General features: G+C 39.4%; 1 protein-coding gene and 1 long non-coding RNA gene across 7 annotated transcripts in view; one reads left to right on the top strand and one right to left on the bottom strand.

Moving 5' to 3' along the window:
* The window catches only part of LOC131382088 (uncharacterized), a 25,708-nt gene extending 12,241 nt beyond the window's left edge, over positions 1–13,467 (top strand). Inside the window, exons 2-5 of the long non-coding RNA XR_009211260.1 lie at positions 554–647; positions 10,836–10,960; positions 12,987–13,208; positions 13,336–13,467. This is a non-coding gene — a long non-coding RNA (uncharacterized LOC131382088). The remainder of the gene's footprint in view (positions 1–553; positions 648–10,835; positions 10,961–12,986; positions 13,209–13,335) is intronic.
* NFYA (nuclear transcription factor Y subunit alpha) overlaps positions 1–15,724 on the bottom strand; it is a 25,082-nt gene extending 9,358 nt beyond the window's left edge. Inside the window, exons 1-4 of one of the 6 annotated variants that reach the window (XM_032140218.2) lie at positions 15,620–15,724; positions 9,686–9,821; positions 7,953–8,039; positions 4,639–4,785 (exon numbers count right to left, since the gene is read on the bottom strand). In XM_032140218.2, the coding sequence (XP_031996109.1) occupies positions 4,639–4,785; positions 7,953–8,039; positions 9,686–9,760 (309 nt within the window). In that variant the 5' untranslated portion in view covers positions 9,761–9,821; positions 15,620–15,724. Of the gene's footprint in view, positions 1–4,638; positions 4,786–7,952; positions 8,040–9,685; positions 9,822–13,298; positions 13,405–15,619 lie in introns of those variants that run through there. The other 5 variants (XM_032140214.2, XM_032140217.2, XM_032140215.2 and 2 more) reach the window with 5 other exon arrangements.

Here is a 15,724-nt window from a genome sequence, read left to right as displayed (position 1 = left end):
GACCAGCCTGGGCAACATGGCAAAACCCTGTATCTACTGAAAAATACAAAAATTATCCAGGCATGGTAGGACATGCCTGTGGTCCCAGCTACTTGGGGAACTGACGTGGGAGGATCACTTGAGCCTGGGAGGCAGAGGTTGCAGTGAGCCAAGATCCACACCACTGCACTCCAGCCTGGGCAACAGAGCGAGTAACTGTCTCAAAAAAACAAACAAACAAAGAAAAAACCCAAAATGTATTCTACCCTAGTCAAATGTGACTGCAGCCCAGGACAACACCTTGATAAGGGCCTTGAGAGGACCTTGAAAGAATCCAACACAGCTGTGTCAGGATTCCTAACTCACAGAAACTATAAAATAAATGTTTTTTTTTTTTGGAGACGGAGTGTCGCTCTGTGGCTAAGGCTGGAGTGCAGTGGTGTGATCTCGGCTCACTGCAAGCTCTGCCTCCCAGATTCATGCCATTCTCCTGCCTCAGCCACCCGAGTAGCTGGGACCACAGGTGTCCACCACCATGCCTGGCTAATTTTTTTTTTTTTTTTTGTCTTTTTAGTAGAGATGGGGTTTCACTGTGTTAACCAGGATGGTCTCAATCTCCTCACCTTGTGATCCACCCGCCTCGGCCTCCCAAAGTCCTGGGATTACAGGTGAGAGCCACCGCACCGGCCAAATGTTTGTTGTTTTAAGCTGCTAACTTCTAGGATAATTTATTATACGGTAATAGATAATTAAGGCAATGTGACAGATTATATTCCTCCTATTAGTTTCCAATAACCTCACCAATACTCACTACTGTCATTAATGTTTGTCAAATTTTTGTTGATTTAATTTGTATCTCCTATTTGGTCCTAGGATTGGATAGCTAAACCTTATAAAGCAATTACGGAAAGCAAGGGATCATGTGCTATTGAAATCTATCTTCTTTCTTTTTTTAATGGCTATAGCCACTTTATTAGGAGTGTTATCAGAAACCTGACAAGCTTGAAAAATATTTCTCTAAAATTTGGAACTAAAAAACTGCAATACAACCCTTTAAATGTTGGGTGTACAAAATCCTATTTTCATATAACTAGTGGACACATTTTTTTTTTTAAGTGCAAAAGAGAAAGCAGTGAGGAGAGCCCCATAAGTCAAAATTTCTAGTATTTTATATTCAAGAATACCTCCCAAACTTAAAAGCCAGAATACATGGCTAGTACTAAGTAACCTTCTCTTTACTTCTTTGACCATTAATTCCATCAACAAACTTTTTTTATTTGAGCATTGCTTCAACAGAGATGGCAGTCTGGAAGGAGGATACTTTCAGAAAGATAGATTTTTATAGCCAGGTCACTTTTCATCCATAATTTCAACTTGGGACCACCTTGGTCTGGAAAGAATAACATGCCTAGAACCTTAAGTTATCACAAAGTCTACCAGCTGATAGGAAAAAGGACTACTGATGGAAGGAAGGTGAAAAAAACAGGTCAATGGGTTCCATGTCTTAGAGACATTCATGGATCCTACTTTGTTAGGGGATAGATTGCCTAGGTTTTCTTAATTATTTTTTCCAAATACTTAGCTCATAATTGGCATTCAGAAAGTATTGGCAAATAAATAAGTAAACAAATTTATCTGGTTATGTGAACCAACTTCATTTCTAAGTTTATATTGGCTATTAGGATTTCTTCTTCTATCTATTCATATTCTTTGCCCATTTTTCTATTTTTGTATAAATACATAAAAGTTATTTATACATATTCTGAATACAAACTCAGTTATATGTATTAAAAATATCTTTTCCAAGTTTTCACCTTGTTTACTTTTATTTGATGTATTTCAATGCATATTTTGTTTTAGTCAATTTGTTTCTAAAAAATATCCTTCTCTATAGCATAAAAATTCTCTTATATTTTCTTTTGAATTTTCCAAGTTTACTTTTCTACATTGAGATCTTTAATCCACCTAGCAAATATTTTTAAAAATACAGTATGAATTAGATATCAATTTCTTTTCTGTATCATTCTTCAGCCATTTCTTCACCGATATGTTTATACCACTTTTATTATATGCCAACTTCCAATATTCTTCTATTTCTGGGCTCTCTCTCTGGTTCCAGTGTCTTTCTCAGGCCAAGGATTTTAATCTAAAATTATATGCAGAATTTTTCATGAGACTGGACATCTGTACTTTTTCTTAGAGGGTGCAAGCTTTACTAGGATTCTAAAATAGAGAATACAATTCAAAAAAGGTTAAGAAGTACTCTTCTTTAAAAAACGGCTACTCAAAGAACACTAATGAGAAAAAAAAAAAACTCTTATACAAAGGGGATTAAAGCCTTAAGCATTATAAGGGAGGCTATGGAATCTCACCTAGAGAGCTTTATTTACGTAAAAGAATATATTTTTTTCAACTTGCTTAATTATAGCCCTACTTGGAAGCAGGGAAATAACTCTTTGAAGGTCCCTTATAGCAAAATAAAACCCCATAAAAATCACAGAATTTAGAGCTAGAATGAACCCTAGATATCATCTCACATAAATTTTATTTTTGGATGAGCAAACCGACAATTAAATAACTTGGCCAAGATCAGAATGCTTATTTAATGGAAGACCTGGTAATGAAAGCTGGACCACTACACTCACAGTATACTGTCCCCAACTATACCACACTGTCTCTACTCAATAGTGGAGAAGGCACAGCAAGGGGGATTGGAGAGGAAGCAAAGAGAGAAGAACAGAAAGGATATAGCAATAGGGAATCAAGGAAAGCACATGCTGAAAAGATATTTAAAGCCTCATATATTTATGCAAAGAGAAATGTGAAAACTATTTTTAATCCCAAATACAATTCTATCTTGGCAAAAATATGCCAATGGGCTCAAATATGCTCTTACCCTTTACCCAAGCAATCCCCAATCCAAAGAAATTATCCTGAGAATTCAGTTGAAAAATAAAACTATCATGCCCAGATGTTTACCTACGAAGGCAAATGAAAACCAAAATCCTTAACTATATTTTATAAATTAGAAATTCTGATTCATCAAGTTGACTGAACATTATGAAAGAATTAAAAAAAGAAAAACAAAAACGAAAACACAACCCCACATGCATGGTACAATTATGCCCAAAAATTATGCATGAAAACACAAAAGAATACACAAAAAGTACAAGTTTGATTTATAAGCAGTGGGATCATGGCTGCTTTTTTCAACTTAAATTCCTCCATAAAACTAAGACATTAATATGACTGCTATAACTGTTGAAACAATATAAACATTTAGATAGAGTAACTAATAGTTCTCTCATACTCCCTTTTCCATGACTATAAACATATACTCATGGGGGGTTGGTTATGAATTACAAAGATGAGATCACACACTATTTCTCTGCAAATTATTTTCACTAAAAATATTTCAATACTAACCCACCCCAAGTCAACAGTTCATTTCTTTTAATGATGATGCAATATTCCCTATGAATATATTATGATTTATTCCAACCATTTCCTTATTCTTATTAATGGACACTCAGATTACAATTTTATTTTTTGTTATAGTACAATGCTATGAAAAGTATCTTTGTAATTTCTCCCTACTATTGATGCTTTTCTTCCTATAGGACAGATTCTCAGAAGTGGGACTGCTAGCTCAGATGTTCGTTGTATTTAACAGATAGTGAGGTGCCTTTCCAAAATAACTCTGCAGTTGGAAATTACCAAAAATAATGATTAATTCTTTTTCTCCGCATCCAACCTAGCAGTGGATATAATGACTCTTTTTGTATTTTTTTGCCATCTTGATGAGAAATATCTAATTTTAAAATATGATACCACAGAGTTGTACGTAACATTTCTACATATTTCTGTTAATCTCTTGTTTTTTTTTTTTTGAGACAGAGTCTTGCTCTGGTGCCCAGCCTGGAGTGCAGTGGCACAATCTTGGCTTACTGCAACCTCTGCCTCCTGGGTTCAAGATATCTCATGCCTCAACCCCCCAAGTAGCTAGGATTACAGGCGAGTGCCACCACGCCCGGCTAATTTTTGTATTTTTAGTAGAGATGGGGTTTTGTCATGTTGGCCAGGCTGGTCTTGAACTCCTGGCCTCAAGTGATCCACCTGCCTCAGCCTCCCCAAGTGCTGGGATTACAGGCATGAGCCACTGCGCCTGGCCTTCCTTTAATCTCTTTTACATCTTTGCTTACTTTTGTTTTCTGTTTCTCAATCAGTCTTTCAACTGGATTTACCTGTTTTATTGGTCTGCTTAAACAATCTAGATTTTATTTATCCTTTCTATACGTCAGTTTTCTACTTAATTAATTTGGACCCACTTTTTGCTTGTTTTGTTATTTTTCTAACTTTCTAAATATTCATTTTTGTTTTTTTTTAAATAACATATACTATAAACTAGATTCTAACCTCTTCATATACTTTACAGCAGTTCAAGATCATGCCTAATATCTTAGTCTTTACTGGAGCTGTCCAATTTCTGCATAGTTCTAGTTTATATCACTGGTACTATAAAGGCAAAAAATCATCTGAATGCAAAATGTGGGTTAGGAAGCAGTTAAATGCAATATTAATTATCAAACAGGTTGTAATAATCTATTCTTTGAAACCTCTCCTCTGATATACTGCTCAACATTTTTAAATATTACTCACCTGCTGCAAACCCTGTGTTCCAGAAACAGGTACTTGCATGATGGTTTGACCTTGTCCACCAGGGACAGCCTGGACCATGATGGGTTGGCCAGTTGATGTGATTAGCTGGCCTCCACTGACCTGCACCATTAATGGCTGCCCTTGGACCTAGAATGAAATAAAATAAGAACAATGAAATAACGGAAGACACAAAATGGTTTTTACCAAAAGACAATCACTGGAACTATTCTGCTGCCTTGCTAGAAAAGAAAAAGGTAGAAAAGACTAAGAAAATATATGTCCTAAGTCCTCAAGTTATCTTTAAATATCTATGATACCTGTTACTAAATGCCAAGCTTAATACTTTAAGGTCAGACATAATGGAGAATATCCAGAGTCTTTGAGAAGTCTCAATAGATATAAGGCATTTGTCACCAAACACGGGCTAAATCCATGACAAACATTTAATCATAATGGCAAGGTTAGTTGCCTGTTTAAACCAATCCAGGAATGGTCTGTAGTGAAGTCTGGAGAGAAGGCAATGAGAGGGGAAGGTGACGGTGGTGATGGTGGTTGAGTACAAATTCTAAATAAAGTGAAGAAGGTAAATCAAACTGTACCCAGCAATGACTCTAGGAGGCTGGGTAGCAAGCAGCTCTGGAAGCTTATGTAGAGGATGACCCTTTAATCCCTATAGTCTCTCAAGCTAAAATGAAATGTCAAATGTATACCTTTATCCTGCTAATTTTACTCTGTGAATTCTAGATATGTTTGTTGTTTAAAGAGCTCACTACTAAAAATTTCTTAAAAATACTTTCTGGTCAGTTTGCAGTCTCCATGGTGGAATTCCTCACACTGGCCTCTATAATATCCACATGGTTATTTTAGCTTTATCAGAAGCAACAACAAATATTGAAATTACACGGAACAGTCAAGTGTACAAATTTCAAGCTCCTATGAGTAAACAGACTACTGTAGGAGCCAGGTCACTACAAGTGCTCTGTCACATCTTAAGTCCCAATACAAAAATACCTAATAGAATGCTTTCTGGAAGCACTTTAAAAGTGCTTTAGAAGTAAACTGGAATGATCCATGGAATAGTCCAAAACTTTCATTTTCAGACTCTATCTTTGACAGAAATTACTTAGAACAGAATATTCATGACTGAAATATTCACACTTAATGAAAGTATGTGCAAGTAACAGCAATTAGTTAACAGATCATTCTGTCCTAGATGACTAGGTTAGATAGTAAAGTCCTCCTACAATCACCACCACCACCACAGCCGCCACCGCCACTAACGTATTAGAATCACCAGGAACATTGAAATCCTAAGTTTTGTTAAACTGTCCATTGAGAACCTTTACTTTACATTTTTAAGGACTTTCAGCCTGACTCATGCTATCTCTTTCCCTTATTTCCCCATTCCAAATCAAATTCCCTTTGCTACACCAAATGCTTGCATATTCTGTATCAAGAAAGATTTCTCAGAATACATATAGCATGAATAACCAAAATAACTATTTAAAATTCTCCCAAAATAATCAGATCCCTAGAGGAAAGGTTTCTGTTATTTCCATAAAGTGTTTCCACTTCTTTTAAATAAAATCTATGTAAGTAGGAAACACAAGTTTTAAGATACAGCTATTAATAATTTTCTATCTATTCATCATCCTAATTTCCTCCCCAATTGATGTGCTATTCGTGCACACGATAAATGATTTGAGACTCCAAAGAGCTCACTGTATTTACAACAGAAAAATGTTACAAAGACACATGCATCAAACAAGAAGCCATACAGTTAAGAGCATGTTACATTCCTATTCCACAAGGGGTTAATGACAATCCAAAATACTGTTTTATATGAGTAAGATGAAGCAAGCATGAAAAACATTAACAAGCTGTTGGACTGTGAGATTTGAACACAGTTTTGGAGTGCCTACAAGCTCAGTTTCTTTCAGCTTAATTTATGTTCAAAGTTGGCTGTACATCATTACCAAACACTATTGGTGGCAGGGGTAGGGGTGGGATTGAAAGGATAAAGTGAAGTGATGACAATAAGAGGTAGTTATCTGCAGGATGCTTAGCAGCACTAGCAATAAAGTGAGATGCCAGTTCTACATTCTAGATTCTACTTTGACTCATTTCCAATTCAATGGAGGGAAAAAGTAGGGTACCCAAATCTTGCCAATTTCTCAAAAATACAGTCATTTTAATAAAAGTAACCTACATACACAGAGTAGACCAGTGCTCCTACTCCTATTTCTTATAGGAACTGGCCAAATTAGAACCCAATTTAGGATACTTAGCCATACACAATGCTAAAGAACTGTACTGATTAACCAAGAATTACCACAGTGGCTTTAACACCTAAGACTTACAGAAAGCATATCTTGCTTCTACCTAACCAAGAGGTATCTGGGGTAATCTTTGCAGATCTAGTAATAAGACAGGTCACTATTTCCCCAGGAAAGGTAGTGAAAACTATAGCAGTTAACAAGAGATTAACAAGATTCAGTGCTTAGATAAACCTTGCTAAGTACAATGATTATTTTTCAGTTGAGTTGCCCCTTCAGTAAAAATAAAGCACAGCCTAGCCTAGTTTATGTGTCTATATATGTATATATTTCCTTCTCCATTATAACACAAATACACAAAATTTTTAGCATGCAATTAGTTGGATCAGAGTGTGAGCCCTGAATAAATTCCTGTTTTTTTGTTTTTGTTTTTGTTTTTGTTTTTTGAGAGGGAGTCTCGCTCTGTCGCCCAGGCTGGAGTGCAGTGGCGGGATCTCTGCTCACTGCAAGCTCTGCCTCCTGGGTTCAAGCCATTTTCCTGCTCCAGCCTCCCGAGTAGCTGGGACTACAGGTGCCTGCCACCACGCCCGGCTAATTTTTTTGTATTTTTAGTAGAGATGGGGTTTCACCGTGTTCGCCAGGATGGTCTCGATCTCCTGACCTCATGATCTGCCCGCCTCGGCCTCCCAAAATGCTGGGATTACAGGCATGAGCCACCACGCCTGGCCGAGCCCTGAATAAATTTTAATGTCACTTATAAGAATTTCTTCCTGTCACTTACACCATTTCTTTTCCAGGCATTCTCAAAGAAACACGCTAGTCAAATCTAATTCTCAGAACGTTGATACGGGGTCTCTATATGACTTGGCATGAAACATTAGGAAACTGGCATCTTATAAGCCTCAAAGACAAGTTAGCAGCATCAAAGACATGCAACTGACTTTGCCATTCCTACTGGAGATCCTAACACAAACAGCACCAGACATGAGGAGAGGAGAAGTTCATGCAGTGCTCACAGAGAATCAGAGAGGGTACCACTACCTGGAGGGTCTGGACTTGCTGGCCTGAGGCGGATGCCACCTGGGCCTCAGTCTGCAACTGCACAGCAGTGACACCACCCTGCTGCTGAGAACAGGAACAGGAAGAGCTTGAAATATGTCAGGAAGGAAATGTGTAGTTCAAGACATGAGATCACCTTACCTCTTGGAGGAGAGAGAGGGAAGCCTGAAGGACTTTCAAAATGTACAGACTCCCTATATTGAAGCTGTTTTGTTGAAGGTAGTAGGATTAAAGATATTAGCCCTTTGTCTCCAGAGTGGACCTCAAAATTTGACTCAAAAACTCAAAACAGTTGTCATCATTAACACAAAGATTTGTAATGCAATCTTTCCCTCCAGAAACAGGAATCTGATACTTCTACTTACACAATTATTTAATGCCCTTTTTATCTCCTCAGATGAGTTCACAATAAAAAAATGATTAGGTTTTAATAGCCCTGAAACTACCATAAAAAATTCTGGGCTTAAATGCAATCACCAAGAAAGGAGGAGTAATTAATCACTGTGAACCGAAATCATCTTCATGACGTCAATGCTCTTATGTCCCAAAACTAAGATTCTTTTTTTTTTTAAACTTTATTTATATACTTATTTTGAGATGGGGTCTTGCTGTTTTGCCCAGGCTGGTCCTTGAATTCCTGGGCTTAAGCCAACCTTCCTGTCTCAGCCTCCAAAGTAGCTGGGATTACAGGCATGCAGCACCATGCCCAGCTTCAAAACTAAGATTATTTCTACCCAAATTGACTGCTTTAAGAGTCATGTTTTCAATGATTCAACCTTATTTTTACATCCACTAATGGCAAATTCTGAAAGAGTAAAAACCCACCCTCCAGGGCACTGGTCTGAATGGAGGGCGCTTTGTGGAATCCCTTCCTCTAAAAAGGCAGTTGAAGGAATGTGCCAGAGCCACAGCAGCTGTATGGAAGGGAAAGCTATCAAGGGAGTTTGTCTTTGATCATTAGATGGGAACAACTCGTCGTCAATACTTCCTTTGCCTTCCCTACTACTTTTCTATATTAGCTAAATTCCATTTTGAAAACAAAATATTTCCAAAATATCAATCTTGGCCTAAGGTCAAATTGAAACATAATAAATTTTTTTTGTTCTAGGGGTGGGAAAAAAGTGAAGTTTTACTATAATAAACCCAAGCATAAAGCATCAGAAAATGTAACCTGTGTATAAATTCAAGAAAGCAATCTATTAATTAGGAATAAACCAGCAGCAGGGAATTCCTAATATGTGCTTATCCATAAGAATGGCTGTCTAGATATTATCCTAATGTTAAACCAGAGCTTTTCTGAATAAAAAATGTGGCAGACCAAATCAAAGAACAGAAGATTTATTGGAAGCTATGCTGGTTTGTCTGTTGTGGCCAAAGCCTTACTAAATCACATGTTAGCTCAAACAAGAAGAAAAAAAGACCAAATAGAATCCAGAAGAATTTTAAAGTCCAAATTTCCATCTCAAAACCAGACTAGATGTTTTTACTTATAATGAGATAAAAGAGGCAATTTACTATAACCAGGCACCCATGAAGAGTAGACTCTAAGTGATCATGGGCTAGACATGGCATTTCAGCACAAGCCATCAGACCCAATATCTCACAAGATCTGGTATCTTTCAAATAATTCACCAGGGCAATAGACCAACCAATTGAGTGGTGCTGTTATCAGTTTCATTGCTGTAATGTTTAAAGCAGTTTTGCTTCCATACCTGCTGCTGAATCTGTCCTGCCTGGACAACAATCTGCTCTGTCGAACTATTGCTGTTTGCTGTATACTGCTCCATGGTCCCTCCAAGTGAGATTCCTGTCCACTCTGGAGATCCCAGAAGGCTGTGAGGTACACTCCTATTAGAAAGGTGGGGAAAGAAACTAAAGTGAGATTGTCAATAAAGGCCTTACCAGACAATTAACCTGGATAATTTATCACTGTACTTTATTTGCAAGAAAACAGGATAGGAGAATAGGAAATGCTTATATTCAGTATCTTTTTAACTAGGATTACATGGCACAATCGTAACAACATAATGCTATTTTCACGTTTCTAAAATGCTTTCAGTATACTGGCAACCTTACCTTTCAATACTGTCAGAGCAATACTTGCACCTAAGAGATCCTCATTAAGCTACATCACTTTGATACAAGGCGTACCTAACACTGATTTTCAGGTTTGCACATACACTTTAGAGAATAAAGCTTCTTTAAGTTGTAAGACATAATTGCTTCCCACCAAACATGTTACTCAGGTCTACTACATATAGTAGGCAAAATTCACCCTTCGCATAGACTTTAAGAGTTGAAGATCCACTTTTAAAAATAAGGATACAATTAGATAAACTGAATAATATCTGAGAACCTTTAATAAAGACTTCATTAAAAAATTAAAATGATATAAATTAGCAATGGGTAATTCATCTTGGAAATATAGGAGGGAGGACAGATATATAAACAAAAATGTAGATAGGTCTTTCTCTCCAATTTTTCACTAGGCCCTCATAAATTCCAACATCTGAATAATAAAATGTCATGACCTAACTGAGCTGCTCATTATCGTGGCAAAGTACAGTACCACTTTCCATAAATCCACACATGCTGGTGGAATTAATCATTTGCAAGGTGTCTCAATATAGTGTGAAAGAAGAAACCAAAATATGTGCAACTGTATGTCCAAGTACTTAGAAAGAAGTGTATTGATATCTAAAATTTACTTTGAAATGCATCCAAAAAATGGATGACTGGGTGGAGAAATATCTGGTAAGGCAATTATAGTAAGAAGTTAATAGACCCTAACTGGCAGGTATACAGGTGTTTATTTTCAAATTTCTTTGATTTCACTGCATACTTGAAAATTCTTATTTTCAGAATAAGAATTTTGGGAAATTCTTATTTATGAGCCATAAATAACAGGCTATGTCCTCAGAGCAAGAGGACTTGTGGCCATATGGTTCTCGAAAGCACTGCCCTTGATCTAATGGAATGCTCACCAGGTAAATTTCTAGCTATAATTTGGATTTACATATAGATTGGCCAACAGGGAGCAAATATAATCAGCAACTGACCAACCGGTTTTCTGATTTTTACACCAGTCTCTTTGGAATTGGTTGACTAAGTCTGCTCCTCAGAGATTCCAGGTATAGAATAGAAAATCAGGTTTTCAGCCAGACTATGAGTCTGTTAGGGACACTAAAGGCTTCCCTAAATTATATCTTGTCTCTAATACACAATATATTTATGTCTGTAAAGTAATCAAACTAAAGTTATGATGTAAAAGAATATATATGATTCCATTTATATAAAATCTCCAAAAGACATCAGTAATCTAGAGACAGAAAACAGATCAGTGGTTCCTTGGGAGTGGAGAATACAGGGAGACAGGAAAGAGGGAGGTTGACTGGCATGGAGCCTTAGGAACACTGTAGGGTGATGAAAATGTTTTATATCTTCATTGTGGTAGCGGTTGCACAGGTGTACAAATTTGTCAAAACTCATCAAAATACACTTAAAATTATTATACTTTGTATCTAAAGTATCTCTCAATAAATTGATTTTAAAAAATAAGGATTATGAAAAGAATGTCTTTTAGGTTTCAACGCCACCCCAACTCCAAATTTCCTTCTTATATGAGATTTTTTCCTTGACTAATATCCAGAAGTTTACATCTTTACAAGACTAAAATATAACTTGAAGCACATGATAATGACTAATAGATGTAACGTACAGATTTTCTTCTTAACTAGTTTATTCTGGTAATACAAATGAACCAATTTAGCAATATTTAAATCTATACTTTGAAGACTATCCAGATTTGAAGAGCAGCTTCAAATCTGGCAGCAATTCTCTCTCACATTAATGACAGAGTGATTTAGCCTGTATCATGATATTGATATTGTTAATGGTTAATGCTATAAGCAACTGGCTTCAGTAAAGTCGTATGTTCCTACTACTGTGAGCTTCAGTTAGCAAGACTGCAATACAATTCGATAGTCTTTCCCAAAGTGCCTCTTTGCCCAAGATTATGACAAACTAAGCCAGATTTAGTCTGTCTAGCTCTTGCTCTTAACACAAAGTTTTGAATGGTTTTTCCTCAGAGAGAGAAACAAATAATGAGAGTGTTTATTCTGGCCAGCATGAAAATTCTCTTCCTAGTGCATTCTCTTAGCAGTGCAGTTCTCTTTGCCCCACTATTCCAAGGTGCAAAAGCTGAAATTTAGCCAGCCACTTACTAGGAACCCATTCTATGTGGACCTACACACACTCCAAAGCTAAAACCTTCAGAAATTCAACTAGTGTAAGCATATGAAAAGCCATAGGATTATCACAGTTGATAATCACTACCAAGCAAAGCCTAGAACAGTAGCTTTTTAACTTTTTTGACCACAACCCTTAGTAAGAAACACATTTCATTATCACAACTCAGTGCACACATGTATAAAGCATGTAACTGAAACAAAAGTTTCATGAAACGGTATTTACCCTTATACAACACAAGATGCACTTTGGTATTTTCTATTCTTTTTTTTCTTTTAAGAGAGGGGGTCTCCCTATGCTACCCAGGCTGGTCTCAAACTCCTGAGCCATCATCATGCCTGGCTGATATTTTCTATTCTATTATTTAAAAATTCCCAGCATTGGCTCACTCAATTTCTTTCACAACTCAACAAGTGGGTCCTGATACATGTTTGATGAAAGACTAGACTACAACAAAGGGCTGTCCAGCTTCCCCATCATCCTACAGATTTCTGGATAGCTTTCTAATGCACTTCTCTCCACTAATTATATACCATGTGCCAGACACTGTTCTGAAGGTTTTAAAAATAAAAAGAAATCTCTGACGAAGATTCTAACTTCAAAGAATCTTTAAGTTTGGTAATGGAGTAAAAACCGATACTGGAATCCTAAGAGATGGTGATATGGGAATTTGGAGGACAGAGCTTTGTTCCAGCTGGGGATAAATTAACAAGGCTTAAAAAAAAAAAAGGTACTATTTGAACATTTTTTCTTCTTTGCTATCAGAGGCCTGCAGGATGAACTGGTCTTAAGTGTGAGAAAGATTTAGCTATGTGATGATGTGGAGGAAGGTGAAGTACTACAAATCAAGAGAGCATAAAAACAAGAACAGAAATATTTCAGCATGTGAACAGTGGACTAAACGGGACGAAAAGCTTGGGGCCACACTACTTTCTCTCGAAATGTCAGACAAAGAAATTCTTCTGCAGACTGGTGGAAGCTTGAAAGGTATTTAGCAAAAAAGTTACCAGCTTATAATGCCTTTTAGAAAAATGCCAAGCAAAAGTATTTAGTGATTTTGAAGTGACCAGAACATACCTATTTTTAAATACTAAGGTTAAAACGTCTATTTCAGGTTAGGACGCAGTGGCTCATGCCTGTAATCCCAACGTTTTGGGAGACCAAGTCGGGAGGATGGCTTGAGCCCAGGAGTTCCAAGTTAGTGGGCTATGATTGCGCCACTGTACTCCAGCCTGGACGACAGAGGAAAGCCCTGTATCCAAAAACAAACAAACAAAAAAACGTTCCAAAGGCAAATATACATGTTTTTTAGACTATTTAAGCTCTATCATCTCATCCGCTAATGCGGATAACGTGACAGTCAAATGAATTAAGAAAATGACTTAAGCAACAATGAAAAACTCATCCTAAAAAGTGAAAATAAAACCGGTTCCCGAAGTTTTAGTAATGAAAGAGCACTGGAATACAAGTTTTCTGAAGCCTACTAGTTGCATAACATTAAATGTGAATTTAGAAATGGGCACCAGATACTTAACACCTTTATGTGCCAGGGAATGCACTAGATGATTCACATGAGTAAAAATAATTTTCAGAGTCCTAAGACAAAAGTCTCCTGTTCCTCCCCAAAGAACTCAGCCACTATCACGGGGCAGAACCCATAAAACAAGTCAGAAACTCGTTTTTTCAATCTTAGGAAAAAATATAGCTCTAGATCCCTTTTACTTGAACCTCCATACAAAATAATAACTGTTTCCAAAATATTCCTTAGCAAGATATCCAAGTATTTTACCAACTGGGCTTTCCCCCTAAACTATCACTACTACTGCCCACTTCCCTATCCCATCTTCCTGCCTCAAACAGTGTAATTTGATTCCTCCGCACATGCTTTTCTTCTCTTCGAGCAATGCTCTTCCATCTTTCCTGTGGAAGAATTACCATCATTCTTCAAGGCCAGTCAAAAGTGCGGCGGTGATAAGCCTTTCACGGAGGCTAGCTCACGCATGGATACTTCACAGCACTGAACTTGGCCCCTTTATAGCACTAACCGTTAGGTATTAACTACCTGTTCACCTGTCAATTTCCATCAGGTAGGTACAGTTCTTATTGACCTCTACGTACTCCCTCCCTAACACACGGATTATACCTGGCATATACTAACTGCTGGATAATTGGTTGCCAAGAGCAACCTCTCACTCTAAGGAAAACCCCACAACACTGTTAGTTTCTAAACATCTGCTGAGAAAACGTTAACACAGGATTTGAAAGTGTATCAGAAAAACATAAACCAAGAGATGACTGGACTGGGTCAAGCCTGACACAAAGTAACGTAGAAAGGCGAAAGCAAAAACAAAGGAAAAAAAAACCCCAAAACTGTACTACATTCCCAAGGGAGGGAGATTTCACAAAATGAGCAGTGGGTAATATTAGTAATATGAACAGCAAGTTGTGCAGCCTCCGGGAAGAAGAATGCGCAAGGGTATCAATCTTCTAAGAGTGAGGTTCCAGGCACCGAATGGACTGGTCTTACAGCCCGGACAAGAAAGGGAGACCGCTTGGTTGGGCTCCAAGACGGAGGTGTGCGGTCCTGCCACTGCGAACGGGGCGGGGAAGAGAGGAAATGACGAGCCAAAAGGGGTGGTAACGGCGCCGGGCAGGAGACCCGGGCGGAGCGGGCTGGGAAGAGGGGCGCGGCGGAGCAGGGGGAGTGGGCGAAGTAACGGCCCCCTCTCCCCACCGGGGAGACAGCGGGGGCGGGCCCGTAGGGCTCCGAGGCGAGGGCGGGCCAGCCCCGTTGCCAGCCGCACTCGGGACCCTGCAGCCGCGGCGCGCACCCTCCCCAGGCCTCCCTCCCGACCTAGAGGGGCTGCCAGATAGACAGACCCGGCTCGCTGGGAGCGGGGGTCGCGGTCCCCGGGGAGGCTTCCTGTCCCAAGGGCGGGAGAGTGGAGAGTGCAAGGGCAGGTTTTAAGTTTGCTGCCAGAACGACCAGGAGGAAATCGCCGAGGCCCAGGGCGCGCATGTGTCCCTAGTGTAGGGCCATTCGTGGCCCCAGGCGTGGGGCCTAAGAACCTGGGCCTAAGAGTCGGGGAACGGGGACGCATTCCCAACTGGCCCTGGCACCGTGCGAGGGTCGGAGCCCCGAGGTGCCTGCTCCCCGGGGCGCCTGCTCCCCGGGGCGCCATCCCCGCGCGGAGCGGCCCCTGCAGGCCTCGGCCGGCGGTGCCCCGAGGCGCTCGCAGGCCCCGGGCCGGGGCCGCTGGCCGCCCGGCTCGGCTAGGCTCAGCTCGACTCCCCGGGCTCGACGGGCGCCTGGGCCTCTCCTGAGTGGTCAGCGAGACCCGCCAATCGGGGCGCTGGGGCCGGCTCTGGGCCGCTGGATATTGGCTCCTCACACTCACCGTGCCTCGCTCCCCCGGTTCGCTGCCCGCGCTGATTGGCTCCAGTACCGGACTCCGAAACCCAATCAGAGGCTCCAGCCGCCGCTGCCGCCGCCACTGCCGCTG

The sequence above is a fragment of the Hylobates moloch genome, unplaced genomic scaffold (assembly GCF_009828535.3).
Source record: "Hylobates moloch isolate HMO894 unplaced genomic scaffold, HMol_V3 SCAFFOLD_20, whole genome shotgun sequence".
Classification (NCBI taxonomy): domain Eukaryota; kingdom Metazoa; phylum Chordata; class Mammalia; order Primates; family Hylobatidae; genus Hylobates; species Hylobates moloch.
Note: the sequence above shows the minus strand (reverse complement) of the source record. Positions and strands in the feature narration are given on the sequence as shown.